The sequence below is a fragment of the Vidua macroura genome, chromosome 2, assembly GCF_024509145.1.
Source record: "Vidua macroura isolate BioBank_ID:100142 chromosome 2, ASM2450914v1, whole genome shotgun sequence".
In the NCBI taxonomy this organism is placed as follows: Eukaryota; Metazoa; Chordata; class Aves; order Passeriformes; family Viduidae; genus Vidua; species Vidua macroura.
The window spans coordinates 15,224,394-15,244,643 of record NC_071572.1 but is presented as its reverse complement, the minus strand read 5'-3'; the positions used below and the strand labels follow the sequence as shown (position 1 = coordinate 15,244,643).

At 38.1% G+C, this 20,250-nt stretch overlaps 1 protein-coding gene across 3 annotated transcripts in view; it reads right to left on the bottom strand.

Annotated features, from left to right (window-relative positions):
- SH3KBP1 (SH3 domain containing kinase binding protein 1) overlaps nucleotides 1–20,250 on the bottom strand; it is a 212,823-nt gene that overhangs the window by 165,373 nt on the left and 27,200 nt on the right. For 2 of the 3 annotated variants that reach the window (XM_053971068.1, XM_053971069.1), the window contains exon 2: nucleotides 19,204–19,361. In XM_053971068.1, coding sequence (XP_053827043.1) covers nucleotides 19,204–19,361 — 158 coding nt within the window. Of the gene's footprint in view, nucleotides 1–19,203; nucleotides 19,362–20,250 lie in introns of those variants that run through there. The other variant, XM_053971070.1, reaches the window with a different exon arrangement.

The following is a 20,250-nucleotide window of genomic DNA, read 5'->3' as shown; positions in this document are numbered from 1 at the left end:
GGGACACTAGGTTCACACAAACATGTTGTTATTTGAATCAGTCATGTACTACCAAACAGAAAAAAAAATGTATACATGAAGTTCAAATCAGAAACATATTGTCATTAGCTGGCTTTGCTTTTGGCATGCTACTCTGAAAACACAACTAAACGTTACTTCTCCTTGCATCAGATCATGCTTGAATTTATGCAAACATTGTGTAAGTGGTCCAACTTCACAAAAAATGAAACTGCTGTTTGCCATCTGCACTGGTAGTGTTGTACTGCACAACATTAAGCTTCATTTAGCATTGTTTATGCTCAAAGTATCCCCAAACACTGTTGATGAGACTGGTTAAATGCTGGTGTCAGAGAAGCCACAACAGCAGCCATTAAAGAGCTAACAGAAGTTCAGAGTGCATGTTCTTCTTGCAGGTTCAGCCCTATTTTACTGTGAGCAAATATTAGAGGTGTCACTAAGTTTTACAGGCAAAGGGACATAAAAGCATGAACAATTTTAAATAATGTGGTCATTAATTGGATATTAACCAGGTATTCAGGAGAAAGAAAGGTTCATGCAGGTGTTCAGTTCTTAACATGCTGAGTACTTCCAGCCCTAAGGCCTGAAGTTATTATAATTAGCTGCAGAATGAAGACGTGCTGAGCTGCTCTAGCAGAAATTCATCAGCATGAACAAGAACTGCCTCTCATACATTACAGGGGTACTGTTTGCAGAGATCTCAAACACAAGAAATCACAGCTGACTCTGATACTTAGATGCAGCCAAAAACGATGGTCTAAATACCACTTGCCACAAAGAGGAAAAGAGAATTCAGAATGACACTCAGCCTCTGCAAAGGTAATAGATGCAAGGGCTACCTTCTGCCACCTCTCCTTAATACAACAAAGCAGATCTACCTGATTCAACTTCTAAGATTTTATCCTTAGACAATAAGAATTTTTCTTATTACTATCATTTAAAAGAGTGAGGTTTCAAGGAAGAAAAAGACAATAAATCAGCTCCGTAGGGGTGTAATTTTAAGTGACAACATTGGTCTGTGCAGTATGCAGTTTTTTACGCTTCTCCTTAGAGACTGTGAAAAAACTCAGAGTATGGTTTGGAGATAGATAAGACACACACACATGTACAGAATTATATATTAAAATATTCAAACAACAGTGTCAATTGAAGAATATGCACTTTATGATTAGCAATAGGCAGTGCAATGCAAAGGGAGCCATAAATTAGACTACATGAGCTTTGGATCAAATCCATGAAGGTAACACTGCAAATCACCAATCAGAAAAGATTTCATAAAACAAAGCTATGTAAAGTAACTGCTGGTGAGTACCTATCAAAAGTGAACCCCTAAAAACAAAAAGAAAATCAGAGAAATTGATTTTGACTACCAGTTTACTGCAGTTTTAAAGGAGCTTAACTGGGGGGAATCAATATAAAGTCACCATGGCACATTTGAAAACACCACAAGATAAAAATTTATTACAAACACAGATGTCTGTCTTTGCCAGTACACAGTGTCACAGGATTTTTAAATCCAAGAACTCATCACTGCTTCTATTAAACCTTGATAATCTCAGTACAAATAGAGTGAGGGTCCTACAGGGTGGCTCCCAAGAGCACTCTGCTCCACCTCAGGGCTCCATGCATTCCATCAACTTTTACTTGTCTTTATACCAAGCCTCTGTGAATCAGGTGTAGTAGAGATGGTTTACAGACAGTGTGTATGGTCTGCAGAGAAAGCCACGGGGGCATGCTTAGTAGCAGGGTGATAACTGAGGAAGAAAATGGAAGAAAAAACACCTAAAAAAAAGAAAAACAAACAACCCAAAAGACCCAAACCCAATAACCCAAAAGGAAACACAGCAGAGCTGGTATGCTGCACTTGAACATTACTCTACATTTCCTCCAGTGCACTTTCATCTTACTGTTGTCTGGGGTTTTTTTAACTACATTTACATTTTTCAACACACTACCCTGGGTCACAGTGCCCTATTCAAGCCTTTTAACCCCAACCCACAACTTCACTCCCTTTCAATCACCCTTCTTAAATTCAGACCTTGTTAGCAATTCAATAGATGCTTTTACTCTGGGCACTGTTCTTTTCCATCCTTTTATTTCTTTATTTTTATCTGTTTTAACAGTGGTCACCAGTTTTAACTCTTCAGAACAGCAAACATGCCCCAGCCATTACAATCTTCTCCCTTAACTGCTCTATCATAATTTCACTGCTCCTCCATTTTCCTAAATTAAGCCTAATGTCAACCTAGTACCAGTTTCTCACAAGTTTGTCCTAGAGAGGCAAATATTCTATTTCTAAATGTAATCTAGATAATTTTCTATCCTGGCTGGCCTTTTCCAAGTGTTACTGAACTCAGGCACAAAATCCTACTGCAAGATTTTGTGCTTTTTGTACTTCTCTCACACAAGTACAGTGTGTTTAGAACATGCCTGCTGAAAATAATTTTTGCTTCAAGACAGAATGGGCTGCTCAAATACCCTGTTCTGAAAACATCCTGTTCATACAAAGCTTCTGTCTTAGCAGAGCCCTCCATGAATGACAGAAGAGGAATGTGATTCATTTGGCAGCTAAATTATTTAAATAGTTCCACAGTGGCATATAAAGCCCCATATGCATCACAACTTTTTTTTTCCACAATAATTTTTCTTTTCCTTTTCACTCAATCATTTTTTCTCTGAATTATTAAATCCTTCTTTCCCCCCTTCATACAGTTTGGGAATTCTATGGCTGTAAGAATTCATAAGAGAAGGTTATAATTAGCAGTAAAAGAAAGGGTTGTAGGGAAAAATCGCTCTATGGAAATGTGAAATGGAGGCTATTTCAGGTAAGTGAAAAACCCAACACTCATTCCACATATAACTTCTTCAACAAAACTCATCCCAGTCAGCATCCTGCTTTACCAGACAGCACACAGGTGGCTCTTTGGCTGACAGATGAAGTCCACAAATTAACAAACACTCTTACCCACAGGCAAGCTAGTAAAAAGCAATTTTGGAGAAAGGGCCAAACTGTATGTGTAGCAGCTAAGAAGAGAAAAGCAATCCTGATGGCATGAAAAAATTCAAACCAACCATAAGTGTACAAAAAAAACCCAATCTTATCATGAGATGAGTTTCAGAGACAGTTATAGCAATTCTGAGTAGCTAGAGAAAGATAATAAAAATTCCTGTGATTTTCAGAATACCACACAGACTTTGCTTCTCTCATAGTTTTGAGTCCATTTGACAAATACAGGCCCATGAATTGCTTCACAGGTTGCTTAAAATGAGAGAAAAAATATTAAATGGATAATGGATGAGTCAAACTCAGTATAGAGTGCAATACTGAGTGCAATACTGAATTGCACTCAGTATAGAGTGCAATTACAAGTTTAATCTTGGTTACAATGTATCACTCTTTATCAGGTAGTGTCTGTCCAGCATGTGCTGTAAAATAAAACACAGAGAAGTGCTGTTTGTACTCTCAGGAGAACAAAAGCCTACCTTACCACACTTTCTCAAGCACAGAAAAGACCTTACAAGGACAAAGAGCAAAAAGGATTGATGAAATACCATGGGGGAAAAAAACCCCAAAAAAATGTCTTAACTCGCAAGACGAGGAGAAAGTATAAAGGAACATTTCTAACCACGAGAACAAAGAGATTCTCGAGCAGCATTTGCTGGGCACAGCAACAATGAATCTTCATAAATGTGAAATATGGAGCCTACAAGAGTAAGGGAATGATCTAGGAGACGTTTTCCAAATTCATCCCATGCCCTTGTTCTCTCATTCCTACACCAACCCATACATACACACTTACACACATGTTAAGCAGTTACCTCTACCCCTCACCTCTCTGAGTAATTTGAAGATATTCAGAATAACATCTTCATTAATATTCTGATTTTTTTTTCCATATTTTTTTTCCTTTGTTTGCAAGTTTTCTCAGCAGTTATCTTTAACCACTCTTCTCCCCCTAGACTATTTTATATCAGACAATTCCTGATTTTGTATTGCTGCCTTTCACAGAATGTGGATACTCTCTGTGGATGCCTACTTTCATGAAGGGTTACTTATGACTTATAATAAATTAACAATTCACCTCTTCACAGTTAAAGGTCACTTCATAAATTGTGGCATATGGGAGAAATAATGAGGGAGGAAAAGGGATGCACATAAAAGTATAGCCTGAAGAAAGCTAGGTTTTGTAAAAAAAATCAACTAGAGGCACAGTCCATTCAGCCCATTCAAATGCTTTAAGAATCAAAATTTCATAATGTTACTAAAACCTCCTTCTTCATTCTTGGCATAAGTGCATGTGTGTGTGTAGGCATATCTTTAATTGCAGTGTGAAAAATGTTGCTCATTGAAAGAAAAAGTATGTAGTTATAATTAGAAGCGGAAACTATAACCGACATAACTTGATAATACAGAAAAGGCATTGCTTACTCTCAAGATAGAGCCTCTAGGCGTCTTGTACTTCTACCAACTCTCCTGTTTACTACTCCATACTAGAGCGATCCCTATTGAGCCAAAGTACCGTGATCCAACTAATTGCTTTTACAGGCTGACAGAATGGCCAAGGCAGGAAGGCAGCTCTGCAGATTGCTTAGTCCAACCCACTGGCTCAGAACAGGGTCAGTGAGAGCAGGATACTCAATGCTGTGTTCAGCTGGCTGTTAATTACATTCAAGGATGAAGGCTCCACAATATCCTTGGACAACCTGTTCCAGTGTTTGGCCAACCTCAAACATTTTCTCTTATGTTTAAAAGATTTTCCTGTATGTCAATTCATACCCACTGTCTCTCCTCCTTCCACTGTATACTGCCAGGAGGACTCTGGCTCCACTTTCTGTACACCAACACATCACGTACTCAGACACTTAATAAGATTAGCTGGAGCCTTCTCTTCTCCAGTCTGAACAGTCCCATCTCTTTCAGACTCTCCCCAGATGTCACAGACTCCAATCCCTCAACCACCTTCATGGGCCTGCACAGGACTCACTCCGCTCTCTCCCTCTCTCTCTTGTACCTGAGAACCCAGAACTGGACACACAACTCCAGAGGTGCCTCAGCAGAAAGGAGAAGGGGAGAAGGATCCTCCTGCTCACAGCACTCTGCCTAGAACAGCCTAGGGAGCCAGCAGCTGCCCCGGCCACAAGCACACGCTGCTGCCTCCTGCTCTGCTTCATGTCCACCAGGATCCCTGGGCCCTTCTCCACAAAGATGCTTCCCAGACACCCAGACACAGCCTGTACTCGTGCCTGGGCTTATTCCTCTCCAGCTGCAGCACCTGCTCATCAGCATCCTGTCAGCCCATTTCTCCAGCCTCCTGAGGCCTCTAGACATAGCAGCACGACCCTCTGCAGAGTCAAACACTTGCCAGTTCTGCAGCACCTGCCAACTTGCTCAGACTCCTCTCTGCCCTGTCCTCCTGCTCATTGCTGCAGACACTGAGCAGCATCAGCCCCATTTCCCACCCCTGAGGCACCACTGCCAGTGACCAGCCTGCAGCTGCAGCTCCTGCTGCCCTTTGAGTCGGGCGTTTCAGACAGTTTTTTCCACTCACCTGTACCGCACCTCATCACTTTGTCAAGTTATAGGAGACAGTGACAAAAGCTTTGCTGAAGTCAACATAAACAGCATTCACTCCACCAAGTCAGTGATCTTATGGTAGAAGACTAACAGATTGTTCAGACATGACTTCCCTTTCATAAATCCACACTGACTGCTCCCACCACTTTCCTGTCCTTCATATGTTTGGAAATGGCCTCTAGGAGGTAAACATGAAACTTGAGTTCCTCAAATTCTTCTTCTTTTCCTTCTTGAAAAGATGATAGACTTCTGCTTTCTGCTATTCCCCAGGAGTCTTCCCCAAGGTTCTTTCTCAGAAAATAAATTTTCTGTCTTAATTTAGTCTCCTCTGAGATTTTCTTCTGGATGAGGCATCATAGCAGATCTGTCTACACTATCTTTATGATGTATGAATGAAAATAACACTTGTTTTTCAGATATCAAGCTGGGTTGCAGGATGATAGAGAGAGAAGAGAATGCTTTAGAATGCTTTATAGTGTGGAAGCAAATATGACCCTAGAGTTACTGATTGATATTTCACAGAAGAAAACAGGTTTCCCAAACCCAAAACACTGCAAATAAACTTATCTATACTTTTGTAGTCAATCATAATACAGACCAAGCATTCATGTGAGCTCAAGGATAAGAAATGAAGCCATTGTAAGACATAAATCTTCAAGCAATTCTAACACTTATTGTTACACAGCCGTGATTAACTGTAACATCACTTTTGAAATTCAAATGCAATTTTTAGAACATATATGCAACCTGGCAGCTACAATTTTTAAAATGACCATATATTACATAAAAAAAGCATCCAATTTTCCTGTGGGGAGCTATTAGACCACTACTTTTTCAGAGATGCCTGAATTTACATGGTTTGTCTTGTGCCCATTTTTCAATGTTTTTCCTATTTATTCTTTTTATTTCCTGATCAAACTTGTGCTTCTTCAAGCTTTGCTTAGTCACACTATCATTACCATTTGCATGGAAGCAATCTAACACAGTACAAGCTCTACAGCTTTTCTCTCTGCACACAAGGGTTTGTGCACCCAGCAGAGAGGAGCTTGCAAGGCAACAACCACTGAACACAACTTTGGGTTTGTGCTAGCATAGCTATGGTTTCTGTAGTGCACAAAAATGCTTCATTAACATTTCAAACAATGTAATTTGGTGCCTTAGCTGCATTTCCTGTGATGATCTGTACAGTGAAGTTAGCTTACTATGTGTTCATCTTAAAAAAGATTTTCTTGATACCCTGTAGGTATCTTTTTCACTTAAAAAAATGCTAGAGAAACTGTTCAATCACTCCTTTCCACTCTCCTCTGCTAACTGTTGAATACAAAACCAGAAGTTAATGGTAATGTTTTATGAAAAAGCAGTACTTATTTGGATATTAAATGCTGTCCAAGTATCTTGCACAGCTTCCACAGCTGTCATTATTCATTCTAACCCTTTCTCATGCGAATAAAATCTGAATATTAACTACTCTCTTCCAGTCATAGAATTCAAACCTTAAACTCCTTTCTTCCAAGAGAGGCAGGTGGTTAATGACTGTATCCAAGAGCAAGTATATATAACTGAGGCATAGTTATAAATTCCTTGGAGAGAAGAAAAAAGAAAGATACAAAAAGAGAAGGGAAAAAAGAAAGGAAAATACTACAATGCAACAATGTGCTATCTATGTTAAAAATCAAAGTAGAATTTCCTAGAATGGTACCTTTTTGCAAACTTCTGCCAGCATAGCTGAAGCAGGAGGACTAGGGGGTGATTAGCAATTGAACCACCAGAAGCCCCTTCCACTGACTTAAAGTAGCAGAACTGGTTTAGCTGATGGAGCTTTCACTGGTACAGCCTGTTTGCTTGCTGTGCAGGGTTTTACTAGATGGCCCTGGAGCAAAGCTTCGCCTTAGAGTTGCTGCATAGCAGAAGCTCCTTGGCAATACTTCACACTACCACCCTTATAACCATGAAAGAGCACCAGAGCAGGAGGGTGCAAGTTCCTATCACAAGTGAGGCTGCTCCTCCATTATGTTCACAAAGAACAATTTGGTTTTGTATTATCTTATGCTTTTTGCTCCTCATCAAAAGGCACACCCATTCAGGAAAAAAAAAACCCAAAAAGAATATTTCAAGTGGCCACTGTTAAAACCAAAAAAATCAAGGACTTCTGTTAGTGCTACCACAGCATCCTTGCCAGACAATTATGTTGGCGTAAATTTTTTTGCACACCTAGAAAAACACTTGTAGTTAATCACTCTGTATTGTCACTGAATCATTACATGTGACATCTTTTTACAAGTCCTGTCTACATGCATTTCCCCGACAGCAGCAGGAATGCAAAATCTTTGTACTTTGAGATGAAGTTCAATAAAATGATAGTGTCACTATAATGGCAACACAATATCAAAAATGCCATTTCAAGTTCATCTCTCCCCTTACTACTCTGCATCATGCTCCAGTGATGCAAACTTCCCTTTTCTCTCAAGCAGTCTAACCAGCTAATATTAATTGGCTTTAACTAAAAACAATTGCCTGTAGCCAGTATTTATCTTTAATTTCATTGCTCGTTGCCAGATCTGATGTGGAGACACTGAGTGTGGGAGCCAAGTCAATTTTTCCAACAACGCAATCTAGTAAGAGATAGTAATTTAGCCTCTCCCTGTAAATCCTGTTTTCACTTTATGAATGTCTGAAAACATCAGGAGAAAACAAATACATCTGATATATTTGATGTAACAAATACATCATTAGCAAATGCTGGTGTTGCTGGTTGTCAAAATTCAAATTCCATCTCCCTGTCTGTCCTTCATATATATTCTTCAATGGTAGGACTTGAGAATCTCATTTTAGTACAGACAGGCTCAAAAACGTGACTGAGAAAGCCTCCACTAATACAACAGTTTTCAAATAAAAACCTCTCTCTAGCACAGCTGTAATTAATATTTTCTCTCATTCTTTACAGTGCTCAGTGTCATGGAGCTGTGATTTGACAGCAGAAGGACACAGCACAGAGATTGAAGAGGCAGATTACCAACGCAATACAAGTAACTCCAGGCATAAGCAAGGAAGCCCTGAAGGAGTTCTTCAGCCCTGGAACTTGCATGCCCAGTTTCTGCTTCATGAGAAAATAAAACCCACACAGAAGCTGTGGGGTGGGAAAGTGGGAAGAGAAGCACAGCTTCTAATGGAAACATGTTAGCCTGAAAGAAAACTTACTGGGAGTACAGTACACTCAGCTTAAAGAGACCAAACAAAAACTACCCTTTTCAAAATATCTGAATGTTCACTAAGGAAACAATGCAATGGTAAAAATCCCAGCAAAAAGAAATGGGGTCAATGTTACAGTGTCACTGCAAGTGTCACCAGGGTTCAGAAGGGCGAGCAACACATGCTATTTCCTTGTGCAAACTCTCATATAGAAAAAAAACCCATCCTTATATAATTGCTTAGTGGAGTAAAAAAAGTTGAATTAATGGATACCAGAGGATAGATTTTCTTTCTTTATTTTGTATAATAAAATTCAATTGAAAAAAAAATTTCCTATGCCTTAACTTGTATGTTGCGGTTTTAGACCCAGTGTTTATTTCTGCATACAACATACATACATCATGCATGCCTACTGCATGGACACACATATATGGAATTCTGAAAACACCTGGAAAGGGATTAGAGTTTGAGAGAGAGCTTTTATTTTACAGTATAATGAGTCATTCTTCTCCCTCTGCTTACTCAACATTTTCCTCTGACGTCCACCAGTTTGACTAGTCTCTAAAAACTTTTCACATTGAATGGCAGGCTGCAGAAGTTCAAACAACCTAGTAAAAACATGCGGGCTAACAGTACAGAAATTAGAAAGTTTTCTGTGCAGATCCACAGAGCAATTAAGAATCATGAAAAGCAGTGCTCAGTCCCACAAGCACTGTTGTGTCCTTCTTGACATTCTATCAACTTCAGTGAACCACTGAAAGGTTTCAAAGCACATATTTTTTTCTTCTGCAGGGAAAAATCCAGTTATATCTTACAGCACGATAATTCAAGTCCTAACTCCTTTCAGGATTTTACTTTCACTTCAGCATTCTGTACTCTTACAAAACATCAACAATAAACCAATTTTTGCTTTTGAATTAACTATCATTAGTTGTGACAATCTGTTTGTGAGAGCTAATAATGCCAAGGTGTGGGTTCAATCCCCATATGGGCTATTCACTTAAGAGTTGGACTTCATGATCCTTGCAGGTCCTTCCAACTTGAAATACTCTGTGATTATGTAATCTTTGAACTCAAGTTCACAACTGCAGGCCTTCAGGTTCTCTCAGTTTGAAAGGATAGAGTCAGAGTCAAAGAAAGGTAAATACAGCAAGTACACCACATAGCATTACAAATCAACTGAAGGTTGCAAAATGCATAAGTTGTGCGGGAACAAAAATAAAAACGTGAGCATCTGTCCTTCTGTACCTGCACAACACTACATTTCAGGTAGTTCTACTTATAAGTGCTTTATTTAATGAAATAAATTATATAGCAACTACTCAACTAAGTTTTAGAATTAGACTCTAAAACAAAAGAGAAGAATATAAAAATTTGTTGAAAGCTACATTGAGACATGCATGCAGATTTTTGGTGGGTGAATTTCAGCTAATTTTTATTCAAGATAGATAATGTAGTAGCTCTGAATTACAGACATTTTCCATCCATAGTTCTCTAATTCAATTCTGGAAGGAGAATAACTCAAATCAACTTAGAGGGACTTTTAAAGGAGGAACAGATTACATTTTGATAGCACAATCAAATTGAGCCATGGGACATTGGGGAAGCATAAAGGAAACATGAAGATTTGCATCTTACTTTCTTCTACCTCTAATTGGGCCAGTGATTTGACAATGGCTGATGACAACGTAAGAGCCATGTCTCTGTAGTGCCATGCAGACAACATGACAGCACCATGCACTAGGACAGGCAGTCTGCTCACCTGCTGGCAAGGTCCAGGGGCATCATGATTAGGAAGCTTGGGGTGAGCGAACAAAAATGAAAAGATCCTTCAAGCAATCAAAAAGCTTCTAAACAAGTTGGCAAAAGCCAAGCTGAATGATGTAATGCTCTTGGCTCCAAGTAGGAAGAGAATAATTTTCAGCCAAAAGTATTAAAAGAGATTTTCATTTGGTTTGTGTTATTGATTAATAGGTAAATACTAACAGATAAATCAGGCAGCCTAAACACACCAAAGCATGTTTAAAAGGGACAACAAGGCTTAGCTAAGCTGGTTGTAAGGAACCAGCCAAAATAATGGCAGTATCTTGTATCCTGACGCAGTCATGAAAATTATAAAAGAAGTTTTTGTTTTAGAGACAGCATCGGTTGGAAGGGTGTTTCTAATCAGGGCTTTTGATAATACTGGCCTATTGCCTCTGGGAAGGCAAATGCAGACTCGCTGGAAGAACGAGTACAGACTCAATCTTTCAAAAGGTGCAGTGAGTCCTCACCAAGCGGAAAATGGGTGAATTAAGGTTTTGTGAAGCACCAGATATATACACTCAGCACCTTGCACATTCTTGAATGGCTTGTGATGCATTATTTCTCTCGATATTTCCATTTAAAAAAAAATTCAATAAAAGCAAAAGTCATTACCACCTTCTGTAAAAATGAAAGGTCTGCCTTGTTCCTTCTCCCTGGGTGGGAAGTAGCAATGCTGTTTTTTAAAATGTATGCTCTACTTGCTTACCTTCCATCCCTCACCACCTCCTGTCACGACCACCTCCTGTCACGACCACAGCACTAAGTATCCATCACTGAAGTCTGAAGTGAGAGTGAGTAAATGACCCATCCTATTTCATGATAGTTGTTTACCTGCACCTTTGACTTTTTCCATGGTAACTGAATAACTAGAGTGTCTATATATAAACAATGATATATTTTATATGGCTGTAACAAAGCCAAAAAATCAGGATTAAGAGGCTCATATACACTCGGCTCTTTCCAGCTCTGAAGAGAACAACATGTTCTGCTCATAAACCTAAACTGCTCTAATATACTGTCATATTATAATTTTACTTTTTACTAACAGTGCCAGTGAAATTCTAGTATAGTACATAATTAGGTGACAGCAGGAAATGGCAGACCCTTTAAGGACTGTCTTCACCATCAGCTTCTCAAACAGTTCCCAAAAGATTCTAGGAGGAAATTGCAGCACTTACAGGAACAGAATACAGATATCTAATTAGTCAAATACTATTTCCAACAGCAAATAGCGCAAGTAGTTTGTCATTCCAGTTGATATTCACTTTATAAAAACATGAAAACTGTTACGTGGTCTACACATGATACTTCAGAAAAAAACAGCAGTTCTGTACATAGAAGTAAACCCTAAATACAACAACGAAAATCCAAATAAATTAAAAATCAACACCACTAAACAAACCCCACATACACACACATATTTACTGTTAATAAATCACAGTGTTTGATCAGAACTAAAGAGTATTAGTTAGAGCAGCAATCTCTGATAGCTTTCTTTTTTTTTCCTACATGTCCCTATTGTTCTCATCTTCATTCTTTCTTACTGTTACTGTTAACTCTTAAGTAATATAAACTAAAAGACAATCAGTAGATGAAGTCTGGATACAGGCTGTATTGTTCTATGTAAATGGACTATTTGGCAGACAAAGACTGAAGCACAACCTTTCACCATTATGATTATTAAATGCTGTAGATACTCCATAGGCTTTCAGAATACTGTTTCTCTTATATCCTTTTTTGCAAACAAATATTAAAACCATTAAAATCAGAAAATATTTCCTAAACTTGAGGGAATGCATCTGAGGGCTTTGCAATTAAACTGCAAAGAAGGTAGAAGTAATGACAAGTATTCTCACGTTAGCTTCAAACAGCAGTGAGACTGAACTGCAATTCAATTTCTAGGAGCTTGTGTTTTAAGAATTTTAATGAGATTTTTAGTCCTGTCAGGAAAAATCAGATACACAGCTGTACTTTCTTCAAATCCAAAACTGTAGAAGTATGTTTTGCAAGACATTTGTATGCAAATACTGCTAAGAACCTCTGCAGATTCTACCTACAGAGAAGAGTTTCTCACAGCAGCCTCCTCCAACAGAAAAACAATTGCCAGGCCAAGTGTGAAAATGAATCAGACCAAAATACATGGATTACTAACATATCCACCCACACACAATCTACAGAGAAAATAAAAACATCCGTAGCTTGTAAGGTTGCCAGAGGGGAAAAAAAAAAAAGAAGAGAAAATTGATTTCAGGGGAGACACAATATAATTTTATACTTTTTTTATACCTTCTCTTTGACTCACAAGCTTTTAGGACTAGGTTGGAGAAATGCTGTGAACCATCTAATCCTGCCAATTCAATAAATCCTTATGACTACTTTAAGAGACTATTGCCAAAACCACATTGAATTCTTTGTATAACACACACTTCAAAAAATAACAAAAAACTAAGTTCTGAATAAATTGAAGCTACCTTAAAGAATTATTATATTATAGCTCCAAAGAAATTATATATTTGAAAAGATGACTTCTAGATGGCACATTGGGCTCTTGTTTCAATCTCTGATCAGATTCTCCTCATGTCTTGGAGCTTCAGGAAGGAAAAAAAGAAAAAAATAGTATTTGTTTTCCTTTTTGCCCAAATTAGAGTTTTTGTAATTTACAATTTAAACAATAGCATTTTTTAAACTGGAATGCTGTAGTGAGGTTTTCTTAAGACTAAAAAACCCAGCCTGAGCAAGAAGAGGAAACAATTGAGTCTCCTTTGTATATTAATTGATACTACCTACATTAACTCTATCAGTAAAGCAGTAAAATGTGTATTTAAATAAGAATGGTTTTAGACCTCAGCAATTAAATTGCGTAAAGAATGAAAAACAATAAATTTTGTTTTCAAATTCATGAATCGCAAAAAAGCACAAAATGGTTGGATGATGGAAGGGACCTTAAAGATCATTTAGCTCAACTCCCCCTGCCATGGGAGGAGCTGGATCCATGGCAGAATTCTATCAGTCCTATCAGTATACAACTACAAGTAAGCCACTGTCTTTTCAGAAGGTTACTTTTTGCAATATAATGTACTAGTCACTAACAACGAGTAAACACCTCAACACTGAAGCTTCACATTATTGTGTGCTCACTACACAACTGCTGCACGTATTCTTACTTTCACATACTTCATAAAATTCCCACAAAACATCCAACAGCTGACAGACACAAACCACCACCATTTTTCCTCTCTTCCACACCCCCACACTCCCCTGAGTAACCCCTCCCCTCAAAGCCTGCCATCAAAACATATCCAACAAAGTGGTCACCACAGGACAGCCAAATCCACGCTGGCTGCCATGATAAACATACGGGATCCATCCTGCTGACTGCACTGAGCACGCTTCCATCCGGCTGGGAACAGCACCAGCTCCCTGAGACAGGCAATGGGAAAGAGCTTCCCCCACTGCCAGGGAGTTTCAGATCACTTCCAGGCCAAACACCCAGGGCAGCTGCCTCACTGGAGCTCCCTCACCTCCTCTGAATGCAGATGAACAGGTTGAGGTGTGACATCGTTTGTCATTGTGCCTCGGGCATCCAGGACAGCCCAGAGTGCTGTCATTGCTCTGTGCTCAATTCCCTTAGGAGAGTGAACACAGCCAAGTCACAGATCATTGACTGGCACAAGACAATCTTGGTCAATCTGTGTCTTTGTGAGGAGATGGGCTGGAAAAGGGGGAAAGATTTTGTTTTACGAGTTTTGCTTTCACCATTGTAAGAGTAATAACAACAGCAATAATAAATAATTACAGCCTGTGATGTTACATTTCTCCTCATAAAATCTTGATTGCTGTTGACAGGAACAAAACCTCAGAGACTACATTTTCACATGATTATATTCTCTTGCATTTCACTGTAAGTATAACAAGTTTAATGGCCATACCCAAAACTTGGAGTAAGAAGCTAGTATTTCTGACTCTTATTATCATTTAGATTTCCACAATCTAAAACAATTCCTGAAAATAAATATGTAGACAGTATTCTAGTATGATTTCCAAAAACAACAAAAGCAAAAGCTCATTAATTGAGCTGCAAATTCCTGCCAAGTGTGTAAAAAGAGAAAAAAAACAAAAAAAAAACAAAAAAAAAACCTAACACCAGAAAATCAAATTGAAAGTACCCCAGCATAACAATTCACTGACCCATAAAACAAGTTATCTTTTTAGGTACCAACAGAAATTGTTTTCCTAGTCTGCATATAACCTCAGTGCCCCTGCTAATGCCACAACTTCCCCAGAATCACGGAATATGCTGAGTTGGAAGGGACTCATAAGGATCAAGTCCAACTCTGAAGTGAATGGCCTGTAAGGGGACTGAACCCATGACAAGTGGCTACGGAGGCAAAGCTGACCCAGACATCACTTAACTGACAGTACTCAGACTGCTGAGGAGAGCAGTGAAGGCCCTAAGAACCTACAAGCCCCAGAGCAAAGGCAGGAAGCCACAGAGGTGCCAGAGATTGCAAATGGTTGTGGCAAAGCAGCAGGGAAGGACAGCAGGAGTTGGTCAGCTCTCTGCCCTGGAGGGTACCAAGCAGAACAGAAGTGTTTTCAGACATGGGAAATATTCTCTTTTCCTGCCCAGGAGCACAAACTTCAGCTGCAAAGGGCCCCTGCATCTGCACAGGACCTTTTTATGTTTTATGAAAAGTTTTATGAAAGCACGAACAGAGATAGGTAGGTGTGTGTAACAAGCACAAGGGTCTCAAGCAAGAAATCACAGTCCCCCTGCAACCTCTGGCTGGTTGTGATAAAGACAAACAAATACAGAGAAGAAAATTAAATAACAAGCAACAGATAAGGATCTGCACCATGATTCAGCATGAACATCTTTGATATCCTACTACTAATGTGCACTTTGTAAAGACTGTATTCTGCTTTCATAACAAGAAATCCAGATTGCTTTTCTGACCCAAGGCAGCAGTACAGTTACACAAATCCCTGCCCCATTTCACTGATTCTAAAACACAAGCTATACACCAGAATTCCAGAAACAACTACACTACACTTCCTGCTTAAGATAAATTTACCTCTCCAACTCTGCTAGTAATATTGGCAAGTCCTCTGGAGTACAGAGAAGCTTTCAGGTTTTACATGCAGCAGATTCAGTTTACCAGTATAACACTATTCAATCCCACATACAACTGACTTTGAAAATTAAAGCCAGCAAACATGGCTCTGCACCAGTTTCCTGCTTTCTACATCTTCATCTGGCCATCAGCAAAATCTATCGGTCTCTGACGCTGTCACACTTACAAACAGTTTTATATTGCACAGCATGGATTTCAAGTTGAAGTTTTCAAGCTAGAAAGCCATCAAAAACCAACTTTATATCATACAAATGAACAATCAATCACACCTGATACCTCCTCTTTGTTAGCTGCATAATTGAGAATTAAAACAGACACCAGGAACAGTACATAATTCTTCATTCGTATTTCTATTTCTCTGCCTGAAAAATTGAAAAAAAAAACAGAAGACAACAACCAGATACACTTTCATACATTTCTTACCATACATTCATCACCATTATCTCTAACAAAAGTGGGTATCTTCAAGTTTTAACGGAGGTAAGTTAGATCTTAAAGAGAGACCAAAGATTTTTCTCATATTTAAACAAACTTCTACCTCAAAATCTTCCGAGTTGCCACAGCCACAGACTACTAGGCAATGAAAAAAGAAACAGAAAACAAATTTCAAATACCTTTTCTGTTACGCCTTGCTTATTGAATTTCAGAGCATAAGAAGGGTATGAATCCGTCTTTTTTGTGACTAAATGTATAAACACACAAAAAATTCAAAGCCGTTGTTTCGTAGATTCAAGAACAGGAAGCACCTCTGCTACAACTTCGTAGAGAAAGTCCCTTGAAAAAAAAATAACTGCGTATGTACTTCACATATATCATTGCTACCTCCCCTTTCCTCTTTCTGTCTCACATCTGCCTTCAGACAACTCCTCTTCAATGGTCTCCCAGCTTGCATCTATTCCAAGAAATTTAAAAATGCTTTTACTACAAGCAACTCCAAAAGTCTTGTGCACATTCACAACCTATTTCACATTCCCTTGAAAGGTATGGGGGATTTATTTCTTAAGTAACACTTCAAATGAATGTCTTTTCATAAACATTCCAATATCTTGCATTTCTCTAATTTTTTCATTTCTGATTTCTACTTATTTTCTTCCAAACTTGACTTCCAGAATCTGTGCAAAAATGTTAACAGAAACCATTCAGTACTCTTTACAGTGTTAATTCCACTATTTCGTTTTAGCAAACTTTCAATTTTGCAAATCCCAACATCATTAATTTATTCAAAAGAAAATAAAATCACAGGGAGGAAAAGCTCCTCAGAAGAAATTATTCCTACCTCTTGCAGGTAGAATGCAAAGTATCTCAAGAATTTAATATGTAGTTTTAAACCTTTGAATAACTTTCTCAACTACTCTTAGAACCAATTTTGATAAGAAGTAGGAATTTGGAATAGCCTTCAAGTCCATTACTTGTCTGTAGCATCCTTTTTTGCCTGCTTCTCAATTACTTTGTTGACACACACTTTGCCAATGGGGCATGAACTGACTGCAGGAGAGCCCAACACTGCATTCACTCGTTAAAAAATTTCCATAATCAAGAGAAAGTTCACAGTTATAATCTTAATGGGCAGAGTAATTATGCTCAACAAGCTTTCTAATGGGACTGCTGTTTTGACTATAGCTCTCCATCTAGGAGATTTACACAAGAAAAACAAGAAAAATGAAAGTTTTCACTCAAGAGATTCATAAACTAAGTAAGTGTGTATCTTCTACTCCATCTTACCTAGTTTAGAGAGAAAATGCTTGGCTACAAAAAACATCTTTGACTTTAAATTCTTCCTCATTCTCAGCTTGAACACAATGTGGTTTTTAGTTGTTTAGAAAACAGCCCTGGATGCTGATAAAAAAAAAAAAAAGGCAGGAAGGAAAGAGCAGGGAGTGGTATTTCATAAGAAGACAAAACCTAAACCATTTACTGTTGTTTTAGAACTTTCTATTAAGAAAAAGCTATTTTTATTTCAATTACGTGACAGGATGCCACAGTTTGATGTCATTTTGGAAAGAAGAGGCCTTAAAATTAGGTACTAATGGTGTCAACTTACAAATCTTTAGATTATTATATTCCCATAACAGACATTCATAGGGTGCAGTTGTTTAGAACACTAAATCCAACACCTCCTAAAATCAGCAGCAAATTTAAAATAACAGCCAGGAAAAAGCCTAGAGGAAGTTTGCATTTGTCCCACAGTTCACTTCACCAGAGTTCAAGCAGAAAAATATTACCAATACACAATGAATACCAAAACAGTTTCTTTCCCCTAGCTCAAAGTGCATATTTTCAGAGATAAGCAAAAACCAGATTATTCATTGTCCTCCACCATGCCCTTTCCTCTCATTGAAGTCCTGGCTTGATCCTAATTTTTGCTGCCTCACACACACAGAGCTGCTCCTTCTTCTTGCCAATGACAGGAGCAAGGATCAGGGTGTGTGCTCACCCCCACAGAAATCATAGCAGCCCCTCGAGGCTCCCTGTCCACCCCCACACCCCCTGCTATGGGCTGGCTAAACTCACAGCCAGACCACTTCCCCCAGTTACCTCGACATATGCAGCACTATGGAAGCAAAATGAAATTACTTCATTATGTCCATATGTCTAAACACACAACAGGCTTACACAGTTAGAAGAAGTTAAAAAAATAAAAAAGAAAGACACTTATACCCTTAGAAAAGGGAAAGTACCAGAGCTCCTCAGAAGCTGTACTAAAAGATCATCATAAAATCTATTTATGTAATTTATTGTAGTTTTTGGTCTCTTTTCCATAGTGGAGAGGCAGGTTTATGGAGACTTATGGAAATTAACAGCCTAGGTCTGCAATGACAAATCAAGGAGGGCCAGAGGTACTAATAGCTGGCTTCATATGTGCAGACATATGTGTGCAAACACAGATGCCCAGTAAAAAATATAATTTCTTTCTAAACCTCTGAATGGTTGTCCTAAAACAAGGATTACTGCAAGTTCTTTGGTATATTAAGTGAATACAAATTAATCTTTTCTTAAAAAGTTTTTATAGGCAACTGTACAGAAAAGTCTAATTATTCTCAACTAGTTTAGCCAGGAATAAATATTCACCAAAAAAAGCTTCTATAAAACCTAAGAAAACATTCGGGAAAAGCAGAATCTGTTACAGAGAAGACAAAATATTTAAAATGCAATGGCCTATCAGTTGTTCTAGAATAACCACTTTGTTCTCAGACCACAAAGTCAAGTATTTTCACTGAACACCAGAGAAATGTAGGGGTAGCTTCTTTATTTTCAGCTTGTCTTTGCAAAGAAAGTAATCTTTTCTTTGTAACATTGTCTCAATAGAACATTGCATTATATATATGCAATACGTATGTATACACAATACATGTGTATATGCAATATATTATGGTTTTGATATAAGAGATATTATGATATAAAGGCTGATATTTAGCCTGAAAAGCATAGTACATAAAACTTAAAACACATAACACAAAAACAGTTCCACTTTGTACTCACTCTTACAAAGTTGTCAGGGAACAAACCTCTTCTGCCTTTGAGCTGTCCTTCCCACCAGCCTCCATCATCTTTCTTGATATTGGTGATTATGTCACCAACAGTGATTGTCAGCTCATCATCATGTTGAGCTTTGTAGTCAAACTCCACTATCGCCTCCACTAAAAGAGAAACACACATATGCACAATTATTGACTACATTTAAGTTTTCCTGCCTTTCAAAGGCATAAGAAAACACCAATGCAATCATATATTCTCAGTGAAAGTCATATATTCAATTTAAACAAGACAGTACATCAAAGAGGCAACATGCAATGGTAATGTTCTGTGGGTAACTGCTACTAGAGAGGCCAAAGTGAAAAAACACACAAGAAAGCCCATCATGGTTAAGGCAACATGCATTTTTCTTTATTTTTTAAAGAAAATCAATTTGTGATGCTTCAGCAATATTAATTCTGGAAGCATTACAAAGTTTATTTTTATTTCTTAGACAGTTTTACCTTTTGTTCACAGGGCTTTCAAAGCATTTTATTTTATATGGAAATAAATGTGGAAAGGTTCTCAAATTCATAAGCATCCTAAGCCAACTACCTTGCTAAATACAATTTAGCACAATTTAGCAACTACCTTGCTAAATACATCACTATCAACCTAAAAAGTATTTAACAAGAATTTTTTTCATCATTATGACTTTCACTGTTGTTTATACAGAAATGCAAAGTTTTGCTGCATGAACATGCCCCCACAGGGTTTCATCAAAGAGAGATTTACTTTCACTTGTGATTATGCATCAAAGAATTAATATTAAATACTTCTAATGCTCTGAATGTCTGTTATCAGAGTTGCATTATAAGCTTGCTACCATTACATGGTGTATCTGTCTTTTCCCAAGAAGTCTCCTCATTTCTTGAAATCATACACACAAGAAAGCCTCTAGAGAATGAAAGAAGTTATAATGACTGAAAAATTCCTTCAGAGGATCAAAAATAATATGCCTGGGGTACTCAACATGGAAGCCATAGTTATATTTAGTGGTTCATCTAACATTTA